Here is a 25,529-nt window from a genome sequence, read left to right on the forward strand (position 1 = left end):
CTTTCCTGGATAACCTGACACTTTACAAGAAAAACACACACGAAAGGTAAATGTTTGTATTCTTACTTAAAACCATCTTCCTGTCACATCAGATGAGACATGAATTCCTTTTACCTGATATACCAAGCACTGGGCACAGTACCAATACTTGCTTCTGACCATAATGGGCATGAAACTTTGCACAACATCAGCAGCTGTCTGCCAGTCACAGGTGGTATGGTAGGGAAAAGGTACAGAGGACACAAATGCAAAGTAAAAAATGAATACTGGTCAATGTCTGATTGTCACAATTTCTAACAAAGATATCTTGAGAGAAAAACAAGGTCTTCTACTGATTTAAGTAAAAATCTTAAGCATACAGTACATGCTTACAATATTTTGAATGAAACTTACTTTCTTCCACATGTGCTCTGACTGATGCCATGCTAGCATCCTGCTGAATACACCTGTCTGCCATTACATTTTATCCTGTTCTTTTTTCAAGCAGGGATATAGATGGTCCTGGCCCTCCAATTTATTATCACAATAACCACATTAGGTAGGTTAGGCTCAATAAATGTAACTGGCTACAGTAATCCATAGAATCATAGAGTTGGAAGATACCATAAGGGCCATCCAGTCCAACCCCTGCCATGCAGGAAATCTAAATCAAAGCATCCCCAACAGATGGCCATCCAGCCTCTGTTTAAACACCTCCAAGGAAGGAGACTCCACTACACTCCAAGGGAGTTTGTTCCACTGTTGAGCAGCCCTTACGGTCAGGAAGTTCTTCATAATGTTGAGGTGGAATCTCTTTTCCTGTAGCTTGGATCCATTGCTCCGGGTCCTGTCGTCTGGAGCAGCAGAAAACAAGCTTTCTCCCTCCTCAATATGACATCCCTTCAAGTATTTAAACAAGGCTATCATATCATATCCAGTGAACGTCACATATGAATGGAGATTTTCTTTTTCTGAGTCTAGGTTTTTAGGTTTCCCTTTTCTACTACATGATAATAACTCTTATGTGTATTATGTCATACCTTATTTATATAAATACATAAAATGCATTTCAAAATGCCCTGAAGCATAAAATATCAATTGAAATCCCTCTCCAAGGGCTGCTCCAAGGATATTTGAAAAAAGATGCTGGTAAAACAAAACTTTGGACCACATTCCACTATGATCTGTTATCAAGTATTATCAAGTACTATTATCATGTATGAGAGTAAGTATGGTCTGGTCAACTATGATTTGGAATATGTGGGAATTTTTCTTCAGTATAAACATATAAAATCTGATCTCTCTTTTTCACATGCTCATAAAAATCCTCAGTTCTTTCTTGTCAGGAGTTTTTATCCTTACTTCTAAAATAATCAGAATGAGTAGTATTTAGTTTTTTCAAATACATATCAGGGAAGAAAACTGACCTTATTCTGAGAAAATAAAACTTCTCAAGCAAAATACAACATGCTTTGCGCTGTGCTCCTGTAAGATACTTGCTTAGATGTCTAATGCTCCCTCTAGTGGCCAGTCCACCAGCAAAAGTTTATTATGGGTACCAGTGAAGAATATAGTTGTTCCTAACCTCACAGCAAATAATTTTCCTTTTATGCATATTAATCACTGGTGGGAAAAACATATATACATTAATTTCATATCTGTTTCAAAGCATCTGCACATAAGATGAAATTGTGCTCAATCTCAGCTCACGTACAGATTCTGAAGGAGGCACATATGCATCTGTGATGAGTCACAGAGGCAAAAGCCATGTGTAAAGCAGGCCGAAACAGTTTGGCTATGAATGCAGCCACTTAAAATCCATGTAAAAATGTTTAGTGAATCCTCACTAGATTACTCTCCCTCAAATTATTATTATTTTTGTCTGGAAAATGCTCCACTTATCAAAATCAATGACTCCCTCACCCCTCAAGTTCAGTCAGTTGAATTCATGCTTAGTTATATTTATAAGAGACCAACTGAAATCAATGGGTTTACTTCAGGCAGGACTCTGTCTGGACTCACTCCAGTAGGGCATTTAATTTAGCTGTGAAGGATCTAGTTTCCTAGAGCTTCTTTGTGGACTGCAGAGTAAAATAAAAGCCAATATATGTAACTCCATACTACTAGCTATACAGAGGGCCAGTGTTACTCATTGGGCTAAATACAATTGTTAGCCCCAACTGGAGAAGAACCAGTGAATCAATGGGATTTCTTAAGGTAATATGTTTATGTAAATCCCACTGATTCAATAAATCTACTCTAGCTGAAACTAATACCGTATTTTCCGGCGTATAAGACGACTGGGCATATAAGACGACCCCCAACTTTTCCAGTTAAAATATAGAGTTTGGGATATACTCGCTGTATAAGACTACCCCTCTTCCAATGCACACCAAATAATTTTTTTAAAGAACATCAGATTTGATTTCAATATGGTAATTTTAATTCAAATGCTTATGACATGCAGGTACTTAGCAGGAAAACTTGTTGTATACAAAGCCTGCTTGGATTGGTCAGCTCTCCCTGCCTGCCCAGCCCTCCCTGTCTCCAAGACTATCAGAGCGGTATTGCAAGCATGGCTCTTTTTTCCATACCCCGGGCATTCCGGACACCTGCAGCTTGCTCCGCCCTTCAGTTACATATGTGGAGACTGCAGACTGTCCAGTCCAGCTCAGAAGTTTCATCACCTGCCCTATAAGATGACACCCGGCGTATAACACGACCCCCGACTTTTGAGAAGATTTTCCTGGGTTAAAAAGTAGTCTTATATGCCAGAAAATACAGTAATTGCAATGGCAAACCTCCCCTGAACAAATCTTGCCAAGAAAATCTCATGTAGGTTTGCCTTAGGGTCGCCATAGGTCAGAAATGACTTAAAAGTCACACAACAACAACAAAACTAAATAACTAGCAATTTGCTGTACATCTAGAGCATTCAAAATCTTTGTTTGAGGCAGCTACCTCCATTTATCTAAGGGAGAGAGAAGACCCAGGCTGAAATCCCCAAATACTCATGAAGATCACTTCCTGGCACTGGGCTACCTCTCAAGTTCATCAACTAGGATTATTGTGAGGGTAAAGGGAATGGGGCACAAACCCTTCTTTAGCTCCTTACAAGAAAGATAGTATAGAAATGAGCATTGTAATAATGATATTACTATCTTATGTATGAATGTACATTTATATCTAGACTTTCTCCCCAAATGGGATCCATCTTATAATAATGATATTATGGTCTACCTTTTAACTGATATGTGGCAATACCTTTGGCTACAGCAAGGCTAGTGGATGTGCGGCCCTTCAGTTGTTGAAGTGCAACTCCAATCAGCCTTAGCCAGCATAGCCACTGGTACTGCAAGGCCTTTTTATGTCTACCCAAACTCCCCCTTTCTTCCTCAGCCTCTTTCAAGCTGAAAAATTTTAAAGAAGCTTTGGCATTGAGAGAACATTGAAGGAGGTATGGACAAACATACACTATTGTTGGGTTGCAGAAGCATGTCTGCAGTAAACTATGCAATAAACAAAATTTGAGACAGGAAACAGCAGGATTCTATTCTAGCCCATCCTGCAGTATGTGATTTCATCCAACAGGCAAGCTAAACAGCAGCTGCTTCTGGGATCCCTTGTTGATCAGGAGAGAACAGATAAGCTTGCCTCACCATCTACCCCCAGTATGATTTAAAAAAGAGCTTTAGACATTTGGCCATCAAAATGGAAATCTTAGGAAAAATGCAGGCTGGTGAAAGAAAAAGTAATCCCTGGATCCATTTTGGAAGAAGACTTTGAGTGATCTCTAGAACAGCAGTTCCCAACCTGTGCTCCAAGGAGCCCTTAGGGCTCTCTGTGCACTTCCCAGGTGCTCCATGGCCGCTCTAGGAAAATGAAAGAAATAAAAATTGAATGAAATTAAAGAAAAAGAAACAAAAAGTAACACTGCTCCTAAACACCATTAACTTGTAAGACATAGGGTAGGCCTCTTAAAGGTGCCGTCACAGAAACGGATTCTCAAAAGGGCTCCGTGAGTCAAAAAATTTGGGTACCTCTGCTCTAGAAAGTTCAAAATAGTTTGTTTATTCTGGTTTTTAAATTAATCTGCTACACATATACAAAATTTACCTGACCCATCATTTCATTTTACATGAGCATATTGATAGTTTTGAGTTAAAAACTGGCTGAAACATGTTGAATTGTTCTTTGTCTTTGTAATGTTGAAACCTATCCCTACTCTTCCCAATATTTCTTCCTCTGGTCCCAAATTTTCTTTTAATGAAACAATGCCTAGGGATATACCTACTTAATTAACTGAAGTGTAACTGTATTTGTTTTTAGCGCTATGCCTACCAAGGTCCTGTGTTTCATTAACAGATGCTTACTGGTAGATACTTTCTTTTATTTCCACAGTTGGACCATTTGTGGACCAATCAGGTGGTGAAGGAAAATGAACTCTTGGCCTCCACAGCAGTGTCTTGCAAAGCCAATGTCCATGAAAATATAGATGCTTCAAATCTTCACTGCAGAATAAGCACTGCCACATTGCAAGGTCTTTCCCTTTGGATTAAAACTGATCTGGGAAACATTTGCCCCAACTTTATCACTATGGATATTTGCTGCTTAAATTGACAGTTACAACCATTACAGGTTCTCCAAGCGGAAGTGTGGACCTTTGTTAAAGCTGTGACTGGAATAACATCTACGTAACTCTCATGTCTATGGGATACAATGCGGTCTTTGTTAACCCTGCATCAACTCTATATAATTTAAGTCCCTTTAAATAGACACCTGAAACAGTGAACTGTAGAGGGTCTCAAAGGAAATGTACAGCCCTACTATTTTTTAGGCCTCCTTTTGAATACTGTATTCTCTTGTTTGTTCTTTTGAAAAAAAGAATGTTGATATTTCAGTTCTGTTATAAAGGTCCTTAACCAAATAAACTACCTACATAGCAATTTTGGAAAGGGCCATGCCCTTTCCTAGTCAATGGATTGCAATCCAGCACCAGCATAATTAGGATGTAATGTTATTTTGTGCATTGCAATAGAATAACGACAGTTATACAATACTTTAATTGTATGGGTATTTATGCTTTAACACTAGAAGCGGAATCAAAAGGCATCACAAACTGGACTCAGTAACCTTAATTGAGTCCCCTTGTGTAGCTTTCACATTGTAAAATGAGTGTTTCAAGGCAGCCTAGGTATTCACTGTGAACTGGATGTTTACTGAATAGTTGAATAATGCCCTCCCAATCCTTTCTGATGCCATATATGGGGTTGCAAATGGATCTCCTGGCTCTTTGTAAGCATTTTTGTAGGCTGATATCATAACTGCAGGAGAGATTTAAAGGGATATTGGGTGGGAAAAAGAAAGAAAAGAACTACAGATCAAGAGAAATAAGTGACCTATAACTGTTAATCTAATACGCACCAGCGATTTCCCTGGTGGTACTGTGTGACTGAGCAAGAAGCAGAAAAATGGATAGAATAGTGAGAACACTGTAGGAAACTGAACAGTCCTTTATTGTTGTTTAAAAGAGGTACAATTTGTAGAACACCACCTCAGTGTTGAGAGCTAGGACATTTTGCCATAGTCAGTGGAGTATGGCAAAATGGCAGCCTCATTATATGGAGCTAACATCTGGTTCTTTGCCTCAGCCATGAAGTTGCTTTTATGAGCTGCCTTTGAAAGCAAATGGAATTACAATGAAGTATATCTATTATAATCATACTTGCTGTTGTGTGCCTTCAAGTCATTTCCAACCTAAGGTGATGAACCTAAGGTGAACACATAATGGTGTTTTCTTGGCAAGATTTGTTCAGAGGAGGTTTGCCATTGCCTTCCTCTGAGACTGAGAGCATGTGACTTTCCCAAGGTCACCCAGTGGATTTCATGGACGAGCTGGGAATTGAACCCTGGTCTCCAGAATTGTAGTCCAATACTCAAAAAAACTATGCCATGCTAGCTCTCAGACATACATAGATATACTATTATATAGACATAAGGGTCTGCTAGCATCTTAAACTCCCTTAATGCTTTCCTCTGAGGAACATGCAAGATGTAACATTAAATGTATTTCTGTAACAAAAATATGAGGATTAATGGAACTATGCAAACAAATTCTGTTATATAAATGGGCAGACGAATACCTAAGCAGTCCAGGAACCACAAAGAATAAGAAAGCCTGACACATACACGCCCAACTTTTCAATCAAAATTGCCTCTCCAAGAGGCTAACTCCATTTGTAGGTGAGGTCCCAGCAGAAGCAAAGGAGGCTTCTATTAAAGTACAAACACAACTGGTCCTACCACTAGGAAGTACGGCAAGAGATTTTGTATGTCATGCAAAGATAACAAATTTAATTTGTGACCATTGCATTTTTATTGATAGAAATGGCAGAAATTGTCTGAGAGATCTTTTTGCCTCATGTGCCAAAACAATTTTGCTAGCTTTGGATTCAATACACCATAACTTGTATCTGTATGAAGGGGTACCATTTGCTATTCTACTTCAAGCAGCAAAATAGCTTTGTCTAACCCTAAGTGAAATAGCAGCCAAGCAGAGCATGAGGAAGACACTGGACATGTATGCTATTTCAGCAGAATGCTGCTTTTTGCCTATCATATTATAACATAATTAGAATGATGTGTATCAAAATGGTGGACTACTCATGATTATCTCATGGAACTGAATAATTTCCAGAGTTAAAATGAAATAATATTGCAATCTCTTAAAATCGTTATGTTGGTTCAGATAGTTGAAAGAAAGTACTTGACAGTTGTAGACAAGTATTTGTTAGGAAGAAAGAGGATATAACATACATACTTTAAAGGAGATTGTAAAGCTTCCATAGCAAGACACGGATATTTTTTTTTGCTCTGCATATTGTTATATCTATGAATCATTTAGGCATTTTAAGCTTGACTATAGTGGTTTTTAAAAAATCCTTGGTTATTAAGAAAGCAAAACTGGGTATTATTCAGTATGTTTTTAAATTAATCACATCACTAGTTTCTTGCAATAATCTGAATATAACTGTGATAATTTATTCATTTTCCAAAGAAGAAAAGATAAGAGTAAAATGCAGTGGGACTTGGGATTTTTTTTCTGAGACACAGAAACTCTTATGTACATCTCTGCTAGAAGCATGCACCAATCCAAAAGAAGGCCCCAAATAAGCCTTTAAGGGTCTTGAACTAGTGACAATGGTGATGAGATAAAGGTGCCTTATTTGCTTTACCCAGACATTTCAGGGGAAAGACTTTCCCCTGAGAGATGGCACCAATCACATGCCAGAAAGGTCCAATAGGATTCTGTTTGATCCCCAATAGCTCTTGATACTGATCTGATTCCTCAGTATGAACAACTTGTTAAACATGAACTGCTCCCAACTGGCTTGTTCCTCATCCATTTGCAAGCGTATCTTCTTTTCAGTTTGACTACCTGCTTGCTTCCAGATTTCCAGCTCTGCACATCTATTTATTATACAACTTTTAGAAGTCGCCTGAGGCTGAAGGATGTGGTTTTTGCCAAAGGCAACCACTGTTAAGAAAGGGAAATGCCTGTTGGAAGGGAAATATATTTATTTATTTAATGCATATCATGCCTTTCTCCCAGCAGAGGGATCAAGGAGATACATATGTCAACACATCCTTCGAAAATGCGGTGTTTGAGTGTGTGTGTGTGGAGAAGAGAGAGGGCGAGAGAGAAAAGAAAACCAAAAAAATTGTTGACATAAGATGTGTGACATAAGGCATGTCCAAAATAAGGAAGGATTTGGATTAGATAGGTCTGCATAAGAGGGGATTTACTGTATTGATTGTCACTTCGAAACTTCAGGCCCAATCCTGTTTTGCTTGTATACCCTCAGTTAAAGTCAGTTAAGGTTTTGTCAGTTCACACAGTCTTTACATCGTCTCAGTTGAACTAACCACCAAACTCAGCCAGAATGTAATAATAAAACACCATTATTTCAAGGGGGAGTGTGTCAGGTGCAATGGACTTTCTGTATGTTTTTGGTGAACTCCCACCCCACTGCAATTCCATCGAAAGTAAGATTTTTTTCCTTTTGGTTCTCTTTTTCAACCCCAGTACGAGATCATGAGATACTATATTTACAAGTCTAGAGGGCTACAGGGTTCCACCTCCAAAATATTTGTTTGTAATATTAACTACAAGCACATGTGAGTTAATTAAGCATGTGTGTAACAGTGTTTAAACTGACAGACCATTGCCTAAGCAGGGAGGATACCACTCTTGAATATTCATCACTCACTTTCTTGGAGTTGCCAGTGTTGACACTTGTGTCAGAATGTGGGGTGAGCAGTTATGCATCTCCCATATGCTAGAGTTGTGTAACTGCCATCAACATTTCCTTTTACTTAGGAAAAGAATGACTGCTATTCCTTCTTTTAGCAATGCCAACAGTAGCTGGGTGAATGGTACCTGTTGGGAACTCTTCTTATACACAAGGAGGTATGGGTTTGCATATAACTGCTTGAGAACTGAGTAGAACACAGTGGCCAAAATGCTGAGTTACTAATGAAGAAGCCACCCGTCTGGTTCTCAACAGTGTCATGAATGCACAAGGCAAGCCACTATCTTCCAGTCCTCTCACTGGCAGAAATGTGGTGGCAGTGTGGGGAGGAAGAGGAGGCAAATAATACTTCTAGTGTTGATGTGAAGAGTACATCGAGGCAATGTTAAGAATATGATGGAGGTGGTGATTTCTCACCAGCTATTTCAATTTTCTCATTAAGTTCTTTGATGGCTTGTGAATTGGCACGGTCCATGGACCATCACTCTAAGTAGTAGTGCCCTAATTATTCCACAGCAGCCTTTTCCAACCTGCCCCTCAAGATGTTTTGGATTCCATAAGTGCCTGCCAACCTGGTCAAGGATGATGAGACTTATTGTCCCAAATGTTTAGAGGGGCCTAGTTTTAGGAAAGGCTATCCATAGTATAGTTGGCCCTCCTTATCCTGCATCCTGCATAATCTGCATCAGTGGATTTCACCATTCATGGTTTAAGTTTGAACTTTAAAAAAATCCAAATAACCCCCAACACACTTTGATTTGCCATATTTTTTTTTTAAAAAATAAGGGACACTATTTTACTATACTACTGTATATAATAGGACTTGAGCATCCACAGATTTTTGTATCCACAGGGGGTCCTGGAACCAAATCCCAGCAGATATAAAGGGCCCATTGTATCCTGGCAATGTGACAACATTTGAGGAATTATTTAAAGAAGAGGTATGACAATATAATATTTAATTCCAAATAAAGCCTCATCTAAAAAATAATAGCAACTCAGTGAAATAGAGCCTGATGCCTTTCCTCTGTCACTAAAACTATTCAGGTTTTTCAACACACAAAAAACCTTGATGTTAAACATGTCAGCAAGACTTGAAAGTAACAGAACAATCTGTCTGATGTCTCAGGAAGCAATTCTGTGACTGTTTACACTTATGTAGTACCACTGACATAGATGGGTACACACCAGTGTAGAATGATTAGTGGAACAATCTCCTCTGCAAAAGAAAACCAATTAACTGCCGTCCCCAAATGTCGGCTGGAACACGAAAAGCTGCTTCAAATAAAGATCTTTAGAAGCAAGCAAAGCCAAGTGACAAATCTAGGACTTATTTTATTAAACATCTCTCTAAAATAAATTAGACTAAACCCTGCTTAAATTAATGCTTCATGAAAGAATAAACCTCTTGATATATTATAAATAGCAATTCCTTGCACATGTGTAAGTCTTTCACATTTGTGAGGAAAACATCTCCATGATTAATCAGTTTTCTCTTGTCCTTTTCTTGGTACTGGATGTGCAGTTAAGGATAAGCTGAGAAATGCCTTGAGGCTAGCATGTGGGCCTGACGTATGTTTGTTCATTAGGCCCTGAACAACATCTCCCCACAACTTCTTCCAAATTTCTGTGTAACAGAATAGATCATTATTTAGTGTTCAAATTATAGGTGAAAATGTCTCCGAATGTGCTTCTCTGTGTATCTTAAAATAACAGAATCGTGAGTCGGAAGAGACTACAAGGGCCATCCAGTCAAACCTCCTGCCTTTCAGGAATACACAGTCAAAGCACTCCTGATAGGTGGCCATTAACCACCAGTTTAAAAACTTCCAAAGAAGGATACTCTACCACACTTTGATGCAGCATGTTCACTATCAAACATCTCTTATTCTCAGGAGTACTGTTATCAGTACTTTGAATCAATTGTTCCGTGACTAGTATCTGGAGCAGCAAAAAATTCTAAGCTTACTCCAACCTCAATATGACATCCACTTAAATATTTAAACATGGCTATCATGTCACTTCTTTCTTACTGGCTGCATCACACTGTTGATTCATGTTCAGTTTGTGGTCTATTAAGACTCCTAGAGCCCTTTCGCACACACTGTTGTCAAGCCAGGTGAGCCCCATCCAATATCCAAGCATTTCATTTTTTCTTCCTAAGTGTAGTGCCTTATATTTCTCCGTGTTGAAATTCATTTTGTTAGTTTTGTCCCACCCTTTCAATCTTTTAAGATCATTTTGAATTCTGATTCTGTCCTCCAGGTATTGGCTAACCCCTTTAATTTGGCGTCATCTGCGAATTTGATAACCATATCCTTTATTTCATCACCCAAGTCATTGATAAAGATGTTGAATAGCACTCAGCCCAGAACCCGTGGCATCCCACTGGTCACTTCTCTGCAGGATGAAGAGGAGCCACTGCTGAATACTCTTTGGGTTTGGTTGGTCAACCTGTTACAAATCCACTTAACAGTCACACTGTCTAGCCCACATTTTACTAGTTGTTTTTTTGTTGTTGCAAGGATATCATGGGGGACCTTGTCAAAGGCCTTACTGAAATCAAGATAAGCTACATCCACAGCATTCCCTTCATCTACCAAGCTTTTGACTGTGTCAAAAAAGAGATCAGATTAGTCTGGCTTGACTTGTTTTTAAGAAACCTATGTCAACTTTTAGTGATCACATCATTTCTTTCCAAATGCTTACAGACTGCCCGTTTAATGATTTGCTCTAGAATCTTTCTTAGTATTGATGTCAGGCTGACTGGGCAGTAATTGTTTGGGTCCTCTTATTTCTTTTTGAAAGGTGGGAACAATATTTGTCCCTCCCCATCAGCTGGGACTTCTCCTGTTCTCCAGGAATTCTCAAAGATTACTTCTGCCAGTTTTTAAAAACTCTTTAAGCCTGAAATGCATGGGCCAAATAAGGCAGCTTCTGTACAACAAACCCTAGGAGAACATGGTAACTGACACTTAAGGATCCCATCATGGCAGCTTCCATGGAACTAGAGATGACTTGCTTTTGCACCATTCTAAAGGTATTCTATCTTCATAAGGTACCTCCCTATGCTCTTCTCTTTCTGGTATAATACAGGAAACAGCTACAATATTTCATCTGGCAGAGAGCCCTAGAAGCAAAAGTTACGTTTATGTTCTTTATACACACTATAATTAAATATAAGAATAATATTCTCATTTCATGAAATAGTGTAACTACATGTATCTCTAATGACAGAATTCTATGAATTAAATATGGCCCAAATTCTTATAAAAGGAACCCCCAGCCTTTTAGTACTGGTTGAACCATTTCAAATTCTGAAAGTCTCATGTGTGGGCTTACAAATCAGTAGCTGTGGCAGGCATGGCCATTTGAAAAACATAAATGTCCTGAAAGCAAACATCAATTTTGTGCGATAGTGTGCCATACTCAATTAATTTGTTCCTTGTTCCTTGTCTGTTAGACCTGTTTTGATATTTTTTTAAAATGAATAGCATACTCTGTGCAGCTACAGTTGATATTTAATGTATCATATTTAATGACTATACCAGGTCTTGTCCTTTGTAACATCACCTTTGTAGCATCACTGGGGGGGCATCTACTGTAACATCACAATGAGCCATAATTGGATCTCAGGATGATAGTCCTAACCTGGTAACCCTAGCTAGTGTCCCAATAGCATTCTGGACAAACAGAGCAAAGCCAGCACACATCCCTGCTCCTGCTAACTTGTCTAGCCTCTCAGGATAGTATCTACCACCCCTCTGTCCCTTCAAGATGCCTTCCAGTGTGCTCAACCCCAAGCTGTCCAGGACACTCTCCCAGTGTGCTTTTTCCTTTTCGTGGATGCACTTCAGAATAAAGTACTGGACTGCAGATGCCCACTTGCTTAGTGTCTAAGAATGTCTCTCGGACAGAAAAGACCCACAATTATCATTATTGTTATTTTAAATAGTGAGAGCCCTGGAAGTTGGTGCCTTGCTTTGTAATGTATCATCTTTCCATGTTTTATTCTTTCTTTCAACAGGAGGGATGGAGAACATGATGCACACTAAGGGAGATGACCACAGGCAGTATGTTGGAAATGTAGCCTTAAAAATATACATCATCTTGACTAATATCTTGGCTAATCCTAATGATTAATGAGTATTGTCAAATGAAAGTGAACAGCCAGCATAGCATAGTGATTTGCATGCTGGACAGCAATTCTGGAGATCAGGGTTGGATTCCTAGCTTGCCCATGAAACCCACTGGGCAAGCCACATCCTCTCAGCCTCAGGGAAAGGCAATGGCAAACATCCCCTGAACAAATTTTGCCAAGAAAATCTTATGATAGATTTGCCTTAGGGTCATCATAAGTCAGAAACGACTTGAAGGCATGCAAGAACAAATAAAGGTTATAGTCCAAGGACTTACAAAGACATCATTTATTAAAATTTATTAACAACTGCCTCATTCTACCAAAAAATAGGTCCAGCACTAATAGTCATGTGAACATGTGAACTGGCTTATACATTCTCTCTTTTCTACTTGTCAAAACATTGCTCTTTTCTCCTCTAAATATCATTTATAGATCATCACCGTATGAAAATATGATTTCTAGGTGTTTTTTCTCCCCAACAGAGAAGAAAATACATGGAGAAAATTATATGGCTAACATTCTGAAGCGACAGTGAAATGGTAAGTCAAGCACTCTGAAAAAGCATAGAGCAGTTAGCATCCCAGTATCACCAGGGCCCTATCACTGGATGATTAAGTTCTTACCAGACTTTTCAGTAAGGGCAACCTTCCTGATCCGGTAACTGCCAAGGGCAAGCCAAATACACAGAGTCAATCTATGAATGTTTAATCTCTGCAGAGAAGGCAGATTAAGTGTATAATTGACCCATATAATCCACATATCATCTCCCGTCAAATGCTTCCTGTATCCGGTTTAGACAGACAGGGGCCCTATCAAAGAAAGCTATCAGAGACGGCATATTACCAGGGCCTGTGGATCTCATCAAAGTTTGAGATGGCTTTTTAATCACTGATCTCAGAGACTGCTAGACTTAAGCAGATGAGCTAGCTGCTAAGCACATCTGTTTTAATCCTTATCTTCTGCTCAGGCAGGCTTGTGTCTTCAAGAAGTACAAGGAGGGGAAAAATAAATTAATTTTTGTTTAGATCTTTGCAATCTTAGGAGCTTCGCTGGATGATTTGATTTCTTATATCAAAAGTGTGTTGTTGTTTTTACTATTTTTTGAGCAAGGGGTAAGATATTGAATTAATCATCTGAGAGGAGGGGGAAAATGCCATCTGTGCTATTTGTAAACTCTGCATCAATATCCAAAGATATACAAGCACCTGGATTTACAGCTCATTTTCAGTACTTTGTTGCTACTTTCTCATGTCTACAATGATTTACTCTTCATAATATTTAAATAATAAAAGTGAAATTGATTTATATAGTATTTGATTCCTTTATACACTAAGGGATTTAATAACAATAAAAAAGATAAAAATTCACATTTGCTTAAATGTCTTTTATGTCACAGATTCATCTCCTGGTTCAGTGTCAATCTAATATACTTTGGCTTACTGGAGTATGAACAAGTGATGAACTTGAGCAATCCCTTCTATCTTTCCTTCTTACATATTCTCTGGCTTGAAAGGAGACTTCTTGTTTATTATATCATAGATTCCCATGATGTCTGAATTGGGAAACAGTGGTTTAAGTGCTGCTAACAAACCAAGTTTGTAAACCAGGGATCGAAAAGCAGGATTGTTTGCTGTACTTGGCTCCAAGAATTTGTAAAGTTACTGTAAAAGTAATTCAGTGTGTAACTTTACAGACTCTCACAAGTAACCTATTACCATTGCAATTACAAAAAAACCCTTTTAATGGCTTATTACTTTGCAAGTTATGTTACTTGTTGCTTTTTCATTCTCTTAAGTTCTCTTTTTAAAAATTCCACCCTAAAAGCAAGAAATTGGGCTAATATTTCAAAAATCATCCCAAAACACCTCAAGAAACCACCCAAAGGTTAAACAAAATGAATAAACATAAGGAGTACATTTTGCAATGCAGAAAAAGTAATCTGCTATCAGACATTATTTACAGGAGGATGGAAGACTCATCTTTTTGTCCTCAAAAGTATGTAATGCTTTATTACTTGGGATATTTTATTACTTGTAATGTATAACTTTCAGCTCTGCTAGTCTGAGCAAACAAATCAGATAGGCGGGATACAAACTGCCGCTTTGCGGCGCTTCCCCGCCGCCGCCGTTTGCTCCGCGCGGGAGCTGCAGCAGCCAAACCGCGCAGCTCCTGTGCGGAGCAAAAAAGAAGCTCCATTTCGGAGCTTCTTTTTGCGGCGCCTCTATGACGTCGCGAGGCACCGCTGGCGCATTCACGACGTCATAGGCGCCGCGACACGTCTGGATGCTATGCGTCCAGTACATAAAGATGGCGGCGCCCATGTGGAAGGGGCGCCGCCATCTTGTACGTATAGGATACGTACTAGGGTTAGGGGGGTGCGGAAGCACCGCCCCTTCCTAACCCTAGTACGTATCCTATACGTACTATATGGCGGTTTGTATCCCGCCATAGTCACTAAATGAGTACCTAGCTTGTTGGGGGGCAATTAACTTACATTTTGTAAAACCGCTTAGTATATTGGTAAGCGGTATAGAAATGCACTTGCTATTTCTATTGCAATTGGAAAAAGGAATATTGACCCCTTTGTAGACCTGACAGACAATATAGCCATATAAATTAATAAATAATAATTTGCAAGTAAAAGTATTATCACACTTAAGATAGACATGCTTTTAACCAACTGTATTGTAAATTATGACAAGCAGGTAAAAAACAATGAGAGAAATCAAAGATTGAGAAAGAAATCTGATGTAACCAGACAACATGTCATATGCTTTTAATATGCACAGATCTTATAAGTGATATATACCAGAGACCCAATTGTGAGGTCCATTGAAACCAAAGGTGCCACTACAAACAATGGATATAACAATCACATTTGTTTTATTTTTATCTCTGGCATCAGTTGACCATCAACATTCCTCACAACCTCATGAATCCTAAAGCCAATTCTAACTTTACACAGCGCTGACTTTCCTGTCATGTAAATTAACGCCACAAGAAGGAACCCACTTAAGATAGGCCTCTTGTTGTTTCTAGATAATGAAAGATGCTAAAAACCACCTTACAGGGATTAAGACAGCCAAGAGATCATTTGGATCAAGTATTCATCTGGCTATATATTCTTATCAGAGTTTCAGAAATGACTGAAAGGCACACATTGATGTAAGAAACACAAATGCACATTGATAAAAATAATCATGTACTTCTTATTAGTTATTTCTTTATGGATCTCTTTGTGTAGTGAGCCAGGACAAAGAATGTATGCCAAATTTTAGTAAACAAGTCTTAGGGTAGAAAATAGCCTTGTTAGATGCTCAGTGCTAGACCTTCCCAGCCAATCTGTTTCTTTCCCTAGTGACCTGGAGAGAAGATTTTAAAAATGATGATGATGACTTTATTCCACAGTAAACCTGACTAATTTACAGAATAAAGGCGATTAAAATGTAGACCACACAGTAATATTCAGATAATCTCCTGCATATCCTAATATCCACCAGGGAGAATAATTCTGCTATTAGAATACACATGGGGAAGAGGATCTGAGAAGAAAATGAACACTTGGGGTGTGTGTTAAATGGATGGTTTTTGGAACAAAAGAAAAGGCAAAATTAGCATTTTGAAAAGGTGCTGCAAATAATATTAATAATAAAAATGCTGATCCTTTATTTTAAAAAGTAGAAAAAGAAAGAATACTAGCCAGCGACAAGGAGAAATAAAAAGGAAATCACGCTTTAAAAAAAGTAATATTTTAAAAAATGAACAAGGATGACCATTATAAAGATGAACAGTACAATTCTATCACATATTTATTTAAGTCCTACTGTTCTCAGAGGGTTTTACTCCTAGGAAATTGTTGCAACCTGTGTTGCATTCATAGTTTTGAAAAGTTACATCTGCAGATTATAATTCCCAGAGTCCTGCAATCAGCACCACCATACTGGCTGGGGGATTCTGGGATTGGTAATGTTTCTGAATTCTGGTTTCATTTTTGCAACTTAACAGACTAAATCTTGTGTTATTAAAATCTATATAAATGAGTCTATGCAAGGTGTAGCAAAATACAGGTCAACTTGTCCAACAGACACAGGCTCAAACATTTTACTGCAGTTTTCCTTAGCCTGGGCCCTGTTTTGGCATATATCACCCATCATCCCTCATCATTTGTCATGTTGTTTGTGGATGATGGAACTATGGACCAAAATGACTAGAGGAACCCTGGCTACTTTAGGCAGACAAAGGATGGATGAGCTCCTCTATCTGAAATAGCTAGTTTCAGGGAAATATATATAGGTATAATGTATTGTATTAGAGTGAGACTGTTGTGCTGTAACACCAGTGATGTACTCAAGTCTTTTACTCCAAGGCCCGGAAAAAATGGGCCAAATGAAGTGACTGTCGCTTTGGAAGCGTGGCATTCAAACAACACATGCCTCCAAAGTGGCCCGAAGCTGCAGTGATGCTGCACTCCAGTTCTTTGGACCAAAGCAAAAAGGAGTCAGGATAATCTGGCTTCTGGCAGCATGGGTTGGGTACTGCTTTGGGAGACGGATGTGCAGTTGATGCAGACCCAATCTGCTTCTGGCCAGCATGGACTCGGGCTGCTCCTTCTTGCCTGTCTGCTCCAGTCCCAAGTCTCAAGTCTCTACCTTCAAGTCTGAAGCTGTGCCTCAAGTCCTTGCAATATACTTTTAAGTCAAGTCTCAAGTGTAGGATCCAACTTTAACAAAGACAAAGGAGTCACAGTGCATTTCTTGAAGGGGAACAGCAAGCATGTTAATCAAAGGGCTTGAGGCCAGGGTTGAGATCTGCTCACAGCCTGTCTCTGTTGCACATCAGAGGAGCCTTCTAAAGCTTTTAAAAAGTTTCAGAAGGATCTTTCTGCTTCAAGCCCATTGCCTAACACATTTGCTGTTCTTCTCTGAGAAATGCACCCTGTGCTCTAGGGGCAGGTCTTGTCTGCTGCTCAAAGTCGATGATGCCAGCAAGTCAGTTACGAAAAATATACAAGTTGCAAATTGAGTTGATTGGAGCCAGCACATCATTTATTGTCGAGTCCAAATGGAATCAGTGAAGCAACTTGAATCCAGGTCAATTGACTTGAGTCTGCAATACTGTGTAATGCCTTCTATTATACCATCATGAGAAGTATGAGAGGTTTATTTTACTTTGCATTTTACCATTCTGCATTTGTTCCAGGCAAAAGTAAATTGTTCTCTTTTTCTTTAGAAAATGAAAAAAATGGGTGGAATGATTACAGTCTGACCTTGCCATACAGGAGTGATCTGTTCTGGACACCCCCCCCCCCCCCATGCAAATTTCACATATGCTGGAAACCCATTTAATTGAATGGCAGCATGCCATTTTGTCTCTTGCCATTCGCCGTCCGCATAAGCTGGAATATGTGTACGGCGAGGGCGCGTATGGCGAGGGCAGACTCTATAATGGTATAGGTTTGGGAATAAAGATGCTGTATAATGTGCCATATGGAACATCTTGCAGGTGTGCATATGTACAGCCACAGCTAAATAAGGTGAAATGCCATTTTCCAATGGAAGCAACAGCAGGAAGCCTTCTGAAGCCAGGATCTCTTGATAAATGTTATTCTGAAAAGATGGTGGCTAAATATTTTAAAAGCTAATTCAACACAGAGATGTGCATTTATTAAACTGCATTTATTAAACTGATATCCCATCTTTGCACCACAAATGGCACTCAAAGCAGCTACATGACCTGGTAAACCTCTGGTTAAGTTCAAAACATAAGCTTCTGGGGTACACACAAAACTGGAAAGTGCTCAAAGAAAAGATTGGCACTGAAAAGAACAGTCCCTGGAATGTTATTGCTAACAGAAAAATTTCAACATGGATGGGCAGAGTGCTAGCAGATCTCTAGCAAAGAGGAAATGACTGCCTCTTTGCCACTGTCAAGTGGATAGGTGATTTGTCTCTGGCATTTTTTTAATGCTTGAAATTCTCTTAAGAGGAAAAGAATCTCTAGAGTGCTGTATGCATGAATGAGGCATTCTCGGTGGATATGGGTCATGCTAGTAGATCTACACAGGAAGATTATTTGACGCCTATTCGTGCCACTTGATATAATGTGATAAAACATTTGACATGATAGATAAATTCCATTTTAATCTGGCAGAATATCAAGGAAGGGGGTGAGTGAAAGGAGAGAATTATGAAGTAGGAAGAACCTTCATGAGGAAAGACAAATGAGGGGAAAAGCATTTGATTACGTTTCGAGGTGGTAGTCAGTGGTAGAGAAAAAGCTTTTATGTCCGGCATAAACAGAAAAGCCAATAAAGAAAGGACCAGTAAGTCGGAAGGTGTTCAGATTCGGATTAAAATGCTGAGATGTGACAGGAGAAGGAAAGGAAGGGGTTTTACAGTCACACAAACTCATAAACAAAGATCCACCCTAACAAGTGATTGAAACAGTATTGTTCATTGCCTGCTGCGAGCAGAAATGTTAACTTACACATTAGCTACAAGGGCAGAAAATGTCTTGTACAACGAAAGCTAAAGAAAGACCATTCACACATACTCTATCTTATTTAAAATCCCTGTTGATACTTAAAAGTTATCAGGTGCTAGAGCTACTGTCTATTTTCATGATTTATCTACAAAGTAAAATAGCATTAAATATAAAAATAAACTTTCAGATTTTAAAAATGATGACAAGAGCCTGCCAACATTGCCAAGAGAACCCCACTTTCAGTTTAAAAGCAATGCAATCATATTCTACAATACAAATATTTGATTATAAAAATTACTATTATAATGAGGCTTGTTTTCTGGATTTTGGATGCTACTGTTTTCTTTTACTACCTTTTGGGGGAAAACTGGGTAGGCTCATGTTTAAGGTGTTTTTGTCCTACAACAATGAGAGTTACTCCAAGTGAAACTGCACACACGCATCCTATATGACTTCTTTGCCACCTCCCATTCTTTCAATACAGGACTTTGGTGGTAAGAAGAATGGGTAAGACATTCCAATTACATAATGATATAGTTGATTTAAGGTGCTCTCACACCAAAATTTAAATAAGAAAAACTGTGGCAAAGTGGATCTAAGTAGAGCATTAAAGCAAACAGAGAGCAGACAGACTAAATTTCAGTCAAACGGAAAGGCAACATATTTTTAAAATATAACTGACTAATCATTTATCTCAAAATAATTATTTATCTCAAAATGTGACTTATCGTCCTGTCTCTTTTTGGCACATTTTTCAGTTTTCCCCTTCCTTGGATTTCCAAGGTGGAGGAGGCGTTTACTTACATCAAATAACCTTTCTATATACATCTCTTCATTGACCTTATCACGTAGGATGTCCTGAGAATGGCGAACGAAGGTCACATAGGCATCAGCAACATCCATCCCGGGCTTCTGTATAAAAGAGTGGAGTAGAAAGGCGGGGGAAGAGACGAGGGGAAGAAAAAAGCATTAAAATGGCATCTACCCAAAGCAGTCTATTTAGCTGAAAGGATCTGTCTCCACACCCCGCAGTGCTTTATTTTCTCTCACACTGTGGCTGAGGACCCTTCCTCTAGCAGATATCTGTGTCATATTTGACTATCAGCTATTGCTTTTTGTTATGTAGGTGGCTAAAGCAACTAACGGCTGTTTTGCACACTCTAATACCACTTTGTGCACACACACTTTTTCTCTTTTGCCTTGAGGGAAGCTGCTTGCATTGATACGCACACATGCACACACACCAGTGCCAGGAACTTTTTTCTTGCACTGTTTGATACTATTGACCTAATTAGCAAAACCACTCATGTTGTTGTTTTCCCTTGGTGTCATGTTTTAAATGCAAATCTCCTTTTATATAAAATTAGAAGGCTAGACTAAAAATATAGCATCAGTGTGTTAGCATTATCCTGAGGCTTTTGAAACATTTACATTTATATTTCAAAACAAAGCAAAAACAGCAGCACCTCCTCAAAAGTATTTACTTGATATTATCTCTATATTGTAATATTTTAAAATGGAACAATTCCTATTTCTAGATGTCTACAGACACAATCTGGTCAAAGTTCAACACTTTGCTATTTTATTAATTTCAACTGATTGTCAAACAGATACTTCCTCACATTGAAACCAATAGGGCTTTAATTTTGCTTAAATTTGGCTGGATTGTACCCTAGAGGTATAACTAATAAGGCTGCAATCCTGTGCATACTTACCTGAGAGTAGGCCCTACTGAACACAGTGGGACTTACTTCTGAGTAAGCAAGCATAGGAGTAACCCTGCTAATCTCCAATCTTCTCTGTTTGTTTCATTATGTACGAACCTCCCTTAAATGTGAATTTATAAAGCTTCTAAGGTTATGGTGCAATCTATGTTCCCCCCACCAGCTGGAATTGGTGGAGATAATTTGGGAGAACATAATCACTAAATAGGTTCACACTCCCTGATATGTTGGAATCAAACTTATCTCAAACAAAACCCATTAAAATACTGAAATAAGAGTCATTATGAAAGCTGCCACACAAATCTTAAATGTCTGTGGCACATTGGAAGTTTCTTAATAATGGGTGTCATTACTTTTATTACTGTGATTTACTGCAGATCACAAAGTATCATTTCTCTACAAGACGTGATTGTCAGCCACTGTAAATTGAAGTTAGTTAACACTTCTGTGTAATTTCCAGGGTGAAAATGAGGACAGTTTGAGAAGCAGTAGGAAGGGAGTTTGTGTATATGTATATAGATATATATATTTAAACAGAAATACAGTTATCAAGCAAAGGGCCAATGGCTGGCCCTAGAGATGCCAGGAACATTTTTAACACCTACTGAAACAATGACAAGGTATTAATGTAAAAAACAATGAGGACAATAGAAAATGTGTCTGCTATTCTTTTCAAGCAATTTCCAGCAAGTGGCTTGTGCCAGCTTTATTATGCAACAAAAAGTGCTACATTTGTCCAGTACTGAACAATCAGATTTTCAGAATAAGATGAGAGAAGTTTTATTTGACTGATGTTAAGAGGGAAAAGATTTTACTTAGACTAAAAATCATCTTATTTTTGTCATTGTTTGGCTTTTCATTCAAATGCCCAGCTCCAGTTGTTAGGCTGAACTAAAGTAAACTCATTAAATAAATTAAATTTACGTAAGTGTTGATCTATTTATTACATTCTCATTGACTCAAATGGCCAACTCCAGTTGGAACTAACAATTGGATTTAGACCAAAATATGTTATTCATAAGGATGGGATGAGGAAGTAAATCGAATAAAGAAGCAAACCTAAATGTGAAAATCGGTTTGTAATGGTTTCCTTGCAGAACAAGATGGAACCTTATTCTTTGCATCCCCACCAAGGTCTCAGGTCAGAGAAAAGGAATGAGTCTCACTGGGTCCTTTCTGCTATTATTTTTTTCTTGGCTTCCTCTTTGTTGATGGGATCAGAGATGTTATCTAACTCCTGATATCAAACAAATGGGCCCTTGAACAGATCACACCTGTTCAAGTTCAAGATGATTAAATTGAGGCTGTTGTACTTTGGCTACATCATAAGAAGGAATGAATCACTGGAAAAGACAATTATGATGGGGAATGGGAGGGCAGCAGAAAGTGAGAAATACTGCACACCAGGTAGCTAGAATCAAACAGGGAGGTCAAGGGCCTGAATCTACAAGACCTAAGCAGAGCTGTGGAGGATAGGGGGTCTTGGAGTTGTTTCATCCACAGGGTCACCATTACTTGAGCTCATATCCAAAGGTATTTACTTTCTGTTATGCCAATTTCCTTTAACTGCTTCCTGCAGTATTCCCATGCACCTACCCTCCCTGTTTGACAATATGATTCCCTCCCCTTTGCCTTCCTCCACCTGACAAATTAAAGTCCTGTTATGTTTAAATCCATGACAGTTTGCATCATTGTGATTTTGGAACTTGCTTTTGATCTGGAAATTGGCCCCTGGTGCCACATGGCACCTACCAGCTGAACTCATGTGAAGAATTTACACCTGAGATTTTTCTCAGCCCTAAATGGCAAAATGGGGTGGGATACGAATCTAGTAGCCAGGGACTTCAGAACTATTTTTAAGGTGATGCACACCTTTAAAAGAACAACAGCAGGCAGGCACTATGAATTTTCCATACTTGCATGTATGTTTTTATAAAACAGCAGAAAACATAGAATCCAGTGAATAATAGTAACAATAATAATTCTACCAACCAAAGCAGTTAACAGTGGGACTTGTGAAGATAATGACAAAATATATGAATCATTATAAAATTGTTTAAAGCATAAAATAAAAATATCCAAGAAAGTGGAAAATATAAAAAACTGTGTCAAGCAAATGGAAAGATAGCTATAAGCCTGGATAGTTCTGATTGGTAGTTCCTCGAAGGGTTCAACTTCATAGGAGTGTTGGTTATCCTAATATTTGGTTCCTAATAATTTAGAGAGGGCTCATCCCCTGCTTGCCCTGCTTGGTATCCATCCCAGTAGCAGTGTTGGTGATTCGAATTCTTGATTCATGATCACTGGGGGAAGGGGGAATTAGTTTTCCCAGGCTAGGCTTGGGGGGGGGGGGGCTCAAGCCCCTCTTCCTCATCCACCTAGGATCCATGCCAGTAGCACATTTAATACTGATTTATTTTAGCATGAGCATTTGTAGATATCAATCCACATGCACTGATGGGAGCACAATATTTTAGCAGAGTTACATAGTGTGAGAGTAGTAGAGTACAGAAAGATGAAAATTGTGATTTTGGCCATAAATCTTTGAAGAGTTGTGAAAGTTTTTACAGGTGTTTTATGAAGCTGTTTGCTAATACTGAAATGTGACAAAAATAAATCTGCAAAGCAAATGTCAGTTGCCTTGGAACCACATTTTCTCCGAGAAGATTTGTTATGATATATGTATGAATTATGAGGACTCATGTAGCATGCTAAAAACACTATCTATATTCATACCTCTGCTAATAGATTGAAATTTATTAATATATCCTGATTCATCTATTGATCTTACAAATATTCTTTTGCATTTTTTAAACATAAGTGTTTGCAATATGTTTGCATCATTTCTCAGTGGATTTTCCTCCAGAAATACTACTGTAGTGTTGTGCAGAGGCTGACAATCCCTTATGACTTGAAGGTTTCTCAAATTTCTGCAGATGCCCAAGCAATGGCTGCCTGGTAAATGGAAAATTGTGGGATTCCAGATATCTGGGCTCAAATCTTTGGTCCAATCTTTGTGTAGCCTGTTTTACAAGATTTGTCACCCTAAGCAATTTGAAGAAAGATACAAATTAGATATATAGACAGACAAATATTGTAAAATCTGAAGCAACATTTTCACAATGTGAGAACAGGTAGTATAGTTCAAAACAATGCTCTTAATGTATCTTTGAAGATCAATTCAAGTAAGCATCACAGTTTAAGACTTCTCACAATCTAACGTCTTTCTGGGTGCACATCTTGACAAATGTGGATAAACATGAAGAATTTGGACAACAGTTAAAAAGCAGTTGTTCCTATTTGTAAATCTGAAAAACAAAATGTCTGTCTGCAAGGGTCTTCTGCTTTATCAGTTATAATCCCTGATTCCAACCAAGCTTTATATACTACACTTAAACTTAATTTAAATGTTAATTCCTGGTAAGCAGAGTGCTTTGCCTGAGATCTTTAAGGGCTCTCTTCATTATAATCCAAGCTCTAAACAGAAAGCTGCAGCAGCATTTGCCCTTTTAAAAATGAAATAATGTGGTTATTTTTCAGAAATATCCCCAAGGTTGCCTTCAGTGAGCACATTGCCAATTCACCATTTGCCCATTAACAATCCCTTTTACAGTTAAAATATGCCTACAACCAAGAAAAATATTACAAATATTGAAAGACTACTTAGCATGAGATGGTCTGTTTCTTTTAAATTGTGGAATGATTTAAAAATAAGGCTATAATCTTTCACTGAATTTTGTGTGATTAAACCCTTTAACTTTGAGGCCTAATTTAAAAAGAGAGTTTACAATATTATTTAAAAGGTTAATTTTTAAACAAAGTAACATGTTAGTTACTATTTATACTTTTATGAGAAATGTGTTAATTTAAAACCATTTTAAAAATTAAAAATATAAAAAGAATGACTCATAAAGCCCCAATACCCAAAATTAATCCTCCAAATTAGTGTTTTGGGAGTAACAAGTAACCATTACACTTTAGTTTTTACAGGAGAATGCTGTTCTGACTTTGCTATTTACAGCCATTAGTAGTGATGAGAAAACAACAATTTGGGTGGAGACTGCTGACTCCCAATTCCCAATGATCTTGCTTCTCAGACTGCTATTTTTTGAGTACTCATCACAGCAGAAGAATACTCATCTCAGTGTTATTTCTGAGGGATAGAAGTGTGGATGTGGATGTACCACATCCACACTTTCCACCAAAGTCTCTTGTGGAAAGAAATGGAAAGGTGTGCTGCTTGTGGAAAGCCATTGTTGTCCTCGTGCAGCTATTGGATCTAATACTTTGATCGTGTCTGTGCATGCCTTTCCAGAAAGCATTGCAAAACATTATCCATTCATTCCTATGGAATCCTGGGATTTGTAGTTTGTTGTGGTATCAGAGCCCTCTGACAGAAGTTCAGAAAATAGAGTGGCTTCTGGCCGCTTTGAAAGCGTAGTGCTTAGACGATGCATGTGCCCAAAATGGCCGTAAACTGCTTCAAGGACGGCTGAGGTGGCCTGAAGCCACTGGCAAAAGGAGTGGACTTAACCTTCTCCTTCTGGTGGCATATTTGGGACCGCCGTGGTGACCCACTTTAGGAGTGGGTTGTCCAGTCGCCACAGTCCTGGAGCGATCGCAGCTGGAGATCACTCTTTCCAGGCCATCTGCTTCAGCCCAGAGAAGGCTAAATTCAGTACAAAACTACAAATCCCAGAAATCCATAGCACTTAGCCATGACAGTTAAAGTGGTGTCAAACTGTGTTAATTCTGCAGTGTGGATGCAGCCTAGATGCCATTTGCAGATGATAGTCACTCTAGTAATACTTGCACAATTACTAGTAGAATAGTTCTTGCACAATACAAGTCATCGTGTAGAATACCATGTCTCAAAGCTTATTCAGTTGC

General features: G+C 38.5%; 1 protein-coding gene across 21 annotated transcripts in view; it reads right to left on the reverse strand.

The window, feature by feature from the left end:
* Window positions 1-25,529, reverse strand: part of CADPS (calcium dependent secretion activator) — a 452,259-nt gene that overhangs the window by 30,558 nt on the left and 396,172 nt on the right. For 20 of the 21 annotated variants that reach the window (XM_089518937.1, XM_089518931.1, XM_089518899.1 and 17 more), the window contains one exon: window positions 19,720-19,827. In XM_089518937.1, the coding sequence (XP_089375063.1) occupies window positions 19,720-19,827 (108 nt within the window). The remainder of the gene's footprint in view (window positions 1-19,719; window positions 19,828-25,529) is intronic. The other variant, XM_089518794.1, reaches the window with a different exon arrangement.

The sequence above is a fragment of the Sceloporus occidentalis genome, unplaced genomic scaffold, assembly GCF_023333645.1.
Source record: "Sceloporus occidentalis isolate IW3139 unplaced genomic scaffold, rSceOcc1.0.p SCAF_1, whole genome shotgun sequence".
Lineage (NCBI taxonomy): Eukaryota > Metazoa > Chordata > Lepidosauria > Squamata > Phrynosomatidae > Sceloporus > Sceloporus occidentalis.